We start from the raw sequence: 6,499 nt of genomic DNA, 5'->3' as shown, positions 1-6,499 counted from the left end.
TATTTCTAGTCTTCACTTTGTTCATTAATATCAAAGTTAATTGAGATTATAGCTCATATTTCTGGTCTTCACTATGTTCATTAATATCAATGTTAAATGAGCTTATAGCTCGTATTTCTAGTCTTCACTTTGTTCATTAATATCAAAGTTAATTGAGATTATAGCTCATATTTCTGGTCTTCACTATGTTCATTAATATCAATGTTAAATGAGCTTATAGCTCGTATTTCTAGTCTTCACTTTGTTCATTAATATCAAAGTTAATTGAGATTATAGCTCATATTTCTGGTCTTCACTATGTTCATTAATATCAATGTTAAATGAGCTTATAGCTCGTATTTCTAGTCTTCACTTTGTTCATTAATATCAAAGTTAATTGAGATTATAGCTCATATTTCTGGTCTTCACTATGTTCATTAATATCAATGTTAAATGAGCTTATAGCTCATATTTCTAGTCTTCACTATGTTTTTTAATATCAATGTTAATTGAGATTATAGCTCGTATTTCTAGTCTTCACTATGTTCATTAATATCAATGTTAAATGAGCTTATAGCTCATATTTCTAGTCTTCACTATGTTTTTTAATATCAATATTAATTGAGATTATAGCTCATATTTCTAGTCTTCACTATGTTTTTTAATATCAATGTTAATTGAGCTTATAGCTCGTATTTCTAGTCTTCACTATGTTCATAAAAAAATGAAACGAAGGAATTGTTTCACATGATAACATGCAATTGTTTACAAAAATGAAATAGTATATTTTGCATTTCTGTAGCTGCATTCCATGCAACATTGATAATAATAATAATAATAATAATAATAATAATAATATTAATAATAATGTGTATTAGAAAAGCTCTCAAGACATTTGTTGTTGCAGCCCTGAAGCCTCATCGCGTGGTCCTGGTGGCTTGTGGACGCGCGCATACCATCGCAGCTACGGGTAAGACAGAGACTCCTGACATGCCTCTGAAATATGAAAAAATATGACTCAGTACTCACGGCAGTGAGTGACAGAGAGAGCAGTTTCTCGTCGACGAAAACTTGAAGTCACGGACAGACAGGCAGACGGACGGACGGACGGACGGATGGACATGGCGAGCATAATAGCGCCTTTTTTCATAAATGAGAAATTGCGCTAAAAAGAAAAGTCTGATTTAAAAGGAGAGGAAGTCTGATTTATTATTTGGGAAAAGGAAAAAAAATTGTTTACTTGGAAAAATGAAAAAGGCAAATTTTTTATTTTGGGAAAATAAAAAAAGGAAATATTTTCATTTGGGAGAATTAAAACAGGAAAATTTCCAACACTTAAATGTCAGTATTAATCTCCCGGGAATTTTGACTGTCATTTGTATTGTACAGATTATTTTCTTGTGACGTAAAAATCTGAATCATATTTCTAAATCGGTTCTAGAATTCATATTGAAGCATCTATTTAACGATCAGTTTATGTAAAAATTTAAGTAAAAGTTACACACAAATTTAGTTACACATGAGAAACAAAAATTTGCATCCAAAATAGTTTGCGGTCAGTAACAGGATATATCTTAAATCCTTGATTTATGACAATTTCTTGGAAAATTCACCTCTACAGAGACAGGTGGTATCTACAGCTGGGGCCACAATGATGAGGGCCAGTTGGGCACAGGAGATACGGAGGACAGAGACACACCACAGCTGGTGCTGTCCCTCCACGCGCCACCTGCAGCCATAGCAGCCGGTAGCGCTCACTCGGTCCTAGTCACAGGTGGTGTAATGTTTATAACATAGTTCAACTATGGGTGCATAGGTAAGCATGACCAGCACCATAAGAAATTAGTGCATTGATATTTGGACAAAGTTTTTTATATTTTTCTGAGTGTAGAACTCGCTGGTAATTTGGGAGAGTAGGTATGCAGCTGGCAGGTAGCGCTCACTCGGTCCTAGTCACAGGTGGTGCCATGTTTATAACATAGTTCAACTTTGGGTACATAGGTTAGCATGACCAGCACCATAAGAAATTAGTGCATTGATATCTGGACAAAGTTTTTTTTATATTTTTCTGAGTGTAGAACTCGCTAGTTTTTTGGGAGAGTAGGTATGCAGCTGGCAGCGCTCACTCGGTCCTAGTCACAGATGGTACCATGTTTATAAGTTATAACATAGTTCAACTATGGTGCATAGGTAAGCATGACCTGCACCATAAGAAATTAGTGCATTGATATTTGGACAAAGTCTTTTTCATTTTTCTGAGTGTAGAACTCGCTAGTAATTTGGGAGAGTAGGTATTCAGACTAGTTTACTATATCACATCATATAATTATCATGAATTTATCATAGTATCTTTGTTGTTGTTGCAGTAGCGCGCGTTGTAAGCACGGAGTTAGCGCTGCTGAGGCATAAGTCGCAGGCTTTCAATGTTGCAAAGATCGATTATTGACAACACGAAAGCTACGTTCATGTTCACGTTATGCTTGCTCGGTTTCAACGCTGAATAGCTAGTTGGTTGATACGAATGCTCTGTCAATTATTATTAGTTAAAAATATTAGTTGGTTAATATGGGAGGGATTGTCGACTAGTAGTAGTTAGTTATACTAAGACTAGTAGTAACTAGTAGTCAACTAGACTAGTTAGTTAGTTAGTAGTAGACGAATGCTCCGTCGACTTGTCTTAGTTATTAGCTCTATCGACTCGTATTATATAGTTATGACTAATGCTCTGAAATAGTAAGCAACTTCTAGTAGCGCTATACCTATATATTACCCGCACGACGCTACTACATATATAAGTTTAACGTGTCTAATCATCAGATCGACTGTGACGACTCGTTTATATTATTTAGAGTCGAGCGTATAGCGGAAAGATTGCGCCATGTTGAATCAGTGATAAAACCTATCGTGAAGACAAACGTATAATAATCACAAATCAGGTTACAACAGAGCTTTGATAATGAGCGTCCGATCATTGTGTACCGATGATATACACAATTATATCGGATATCATTTCATAAAAAAGGTTTGTTGAATTGTGAGCAGTCGACTGCTATCCATTCAGCTGCCATCAATACGCGCATCAGGACTTGGATAAATGAATTCAGAATAAGTGTATCAAAGGGCTGCCTACTCTACTGGTAATTATCAGTGAATAATCAGAAGATTATTGATCGAATGTCGAGAATCTCACCGGTTGCGCAATATTTACTAATCCATAAAAGTTAAATGAAAACCGATTGTGTTCCAGGACCCGATGGAATACCGGCAGTGCTGTTGAAGAAGAGTGTTGGAGCACTGAAGGCTCCACTCACAATGCTCTGGAAAGCCTCAATGACCGAGTGAATTATCCCTGAGGGCCTCAAAGTGGGACTGATAACGCCAATCCGCAAAGGAGGTCCTAGGGATAGACTCCAAAATTACAGACCTGTGACCTTGACCTCACAAGTGATCAAGGTTTTTGAGAAGGTGCTGTCTGAACTCTATCAGGTCAAGTGAATTGGCCGCGGACATAATGGTCAAGAGGCTTGTCCGGTCTACGGAAGAGGCTGACCTGTATAATAACGGACAACATGGTTTCCGGCGTAATCGTTCCTGTTTGTCACAGTTACTGGAGCACCATCACCGTCTGGTGGCCCAGCTGGAAGAGGGAGCTGGCGTGGACGTGGTATACCTAGACTTTGCTAAAGCTTTTGACAAAGTTGTACAGAGATCGGGATGCCACATCGCTACTTGGCATCAGATGGCACAGAAATTGCGGAGAAGCAACTAGTTCGAGATCTCGGAGTGTTGATGAGTACCGAAGCCACGTTTGATGCCGACATCGAGTCGCGCGCAGGCTGCCACGGATGAGGTGGGTTTGGCGGACATTTCGAACGAGAGAAGCAGCACCAATGATTACACTCATCAGAGCCCTTGTGCTCCCCAACCTTGAGTATTGCTGCCAACTTTGGGCACTATTCAAGGCGGATGTGGTGCGGAAACTAGAGGCAGTGCAGCGGACCTTCACGTAAAGGATCAGCGGCATGAGGGAGCTGAACCTGAACTACTGGGAAAGGCTGAAACACCTGGAACTTTACTCACTGGAGAGAAGAAGACTGAGGTATATATCATACTGTACACTTGAAAGATGATAACCGGACTGGCTCCCAACTTTGAGAGTGAGACCTCCAGAATAATGACACATTACAACGAAAGGAGGGGGAGACTGTGTAGGGTTCCTCTATTTAATAACCGAGCCGACTCGACCAGAGTACGCAGACTCTTCGTGAGGGATCACTGTCCGTGGTAGGACCGAGGCTCTTTAATGCCTTGCCAAAAGCGCTGAGAGGAGGGGAGTTCACCCTTGCAACTTTCAAGAGAAGACTGGACAATTGATGAGAAAGATCCTGGATTCACCAGTAATGGGAAACCACCCTCAGCAAGTGACGAGCAACAGCATCTTGCAACAGCTGGCCCAAAGGAGGGCAAATATACGGAACACGTCCAACGTTACATCTGGGACCCGAGGGCAAGGTGACCTGCCTAGCGACGACTCGGGGACGGAGGACGACGAAGGCGGCGCATCAGCGTGACCGGGGACTAGGAAGACAGTTGGGACGGGGACCGTGACCGTTGTACAGAGTGTGCTGGTGGTGTGCTGCGTAGTGCTGTGTGGTGCTGCGTGGTACAGAGTGTGCTGGTAGGGTGCTGCGACGTTATCGGTCGAGCAGCTCCGTTGAAGGGAACGCGTTGAGTTGCTATAGTAATTTTTCGTTTTGGTTTTAGCTCAAATATGACGTGTCCTCGTTTAATAATGCTTTATAATTATTGTCCGCGATTAGTCCATCACTAAAAACACCCAATATTAAAATATTTAAGTTTGATGAGACGAAGCTTTCCTTTATAAACAATTACATATAACTAGATATATAATTACCAGTACGAGTAACTAAAGTAAAGTTAATGTTTAAAATAATTGCGTTAACATCTTATGGGTAATAAATAAAATGAAGAGTACACAGAGTTTAACTGTTTGTAAATTTTTATGCATGAAGTTTGTTTTATTAGTGATCTATTAATCAGTTATATTCTTCCTATCTTTTAATGGTAAACGGTTGGCCGGCGATCATGGTTTACTGACTGGAGATCTCTGAAATATCTTTATATATTTATGTCTCATAAAAACTTCTGTATTATACATATTTATTTTATATTTATTCATTGAATTGCCCTCAACATCATGTGGAATATTTTCAGTGGTCGGAACGCTGTCTTGACTATACATAGTTGTTTCTATATTGGCATACCGCATATGTAAATGTTATGAATAAATATGAATATTTTCAGCTGTCGGAACGCTGTCTTTACTATACATAGTTATTTCTATATTCTCATTTATAAATGTACTAAATAAATATGAATATTTTCAGCGGTCGGAGCGCTGCTGACGTTCGGCGAGGCGGCGGACGGGAAGCTGGGACGGGAGATTCAGCAGTCCCTGCAGACGCCCCAGCAAGTCCCAGGACTCGTGCAGCGCGCGTCCCGCGTGGCTGCTGGGGGCAAACACTCCCTCATACTCACTGGTGGGTCGTGGGAAGTGGGTCGTGGGTAGTGTGTTCATGAGTCGTGCGTCATGAACAATATGTTCGGCTTATTTTCTTCAATCGAGCAGAATTGCTGTCCCGTTACTTTGTTCTTTGTATTCTGAGTCAGAGTTATTTGTGAGAACGTTTTTGAGAATATTTTTGAGAATAAAGAATATTTTGAGTCAGAGTTATTGTATAAGATTGAACAAATTAACGCTGCGGGTAACCGACTTATTCAGCACCTTCTACATGGGTACTTGCTGCAACCCTAAGCGGAAAAAAATTTTTTGTACCCACACAAATAAGGAATTAGTTATTATCAATTAATTCAGCCCGATAATAATTGACCCGAGACGGCGAATATCTCATCGCGTTGAGGTCTCTACGCAGACTAGCCTATGGCTTTGATCGCTTTACTTGCACTGATAACTTACTCAAAGTTTGGACAGTGTTGTCCTCAAGCAAAATAATATTTATTAACCATCATTATATACCCCCTATCTACCAATAATGTTCAATATATACTCTGCCTACCCACCAATAATGCTCACTATATACCCTCCATAACCATCAATAAAGCTCACTGTATACCCTCCAACCCACCAATACAGCTCACTATATACCCTCCCCACCCACCAATACAGCTCACTATATACCCTGCCTACCCACCAATACAGCTCACTATATACCCTCCAACCCACCAATACAGCTCACTATATACCCTCCATACCCACCAATACAGCTCACTATATACCCTCCCTGCCCACCAATACAGCTCACTATATACCCTGCCTACCCACCAATACAGCTCACTATATACCCTCCCTACCACCAATACAGCTCACTATATACCCTCCCTACCCACCAATACAGCTCACTATATACCCTCCCCACCCACCAATACAGCTCACTATATACCCTGCCTACCCACCAATACAGCTCACTATATACCCTCC

General features: G+C 40.3%; 1 protein-coding gene across 1 annotated transcript in view; it reads left to right on the top strand.

The window, feature by feature from the left end:
• Window positions 1–5,569, top strand: part of LOC125177967 (X-linked retinitis pigmentosa GTPase regulator-like) — a 6,791-nt gene extending 1,222 nt beyond the window's left edge. Inside the window, exons 3-5 of the mRNA XM_047880731.1 lie at window positions 887–949; window positions 1,601–1,753; window positions 5,388–5,569. Of these exons, the coding sequence (XP_047736687.1) occupies window positions 887–949; window positions 1,601–1,753; window positions 5,388–5,569 (398 nt within the window). The remainder of the gene's footprint in view (window positions 1–886; window positions 950–1,600; window positions 1,754–5,387) is intronic.
• The last annotated feature ends 930 nt before the right edge of the window (window positions 5,570–6,499 follow it).

Source organism: Hyalella azteca, unplaced genomic scaffold (genome assembly GCF_000764305.2).
Source record: "Hyalella azteca isolate HAZT.00-mixed unplaced genomic scaffold, Hazt_2.0.2 contig6063, whole genome shotgun sequence".
In the NCBI taxonomy this organism is placed as follows: domain Eukaryota; kingdom Metazoa; phylum Arthropoda; class Malacostraca; order Amphipoda; family Hyalellidae; genus Hyalella; species Hyalella azteca.
The sequence above is the reverse complement of the archived record's forward strand: the minus strand, read 5'-3'. Positions and strand labels throughout refer to the sequence as shown.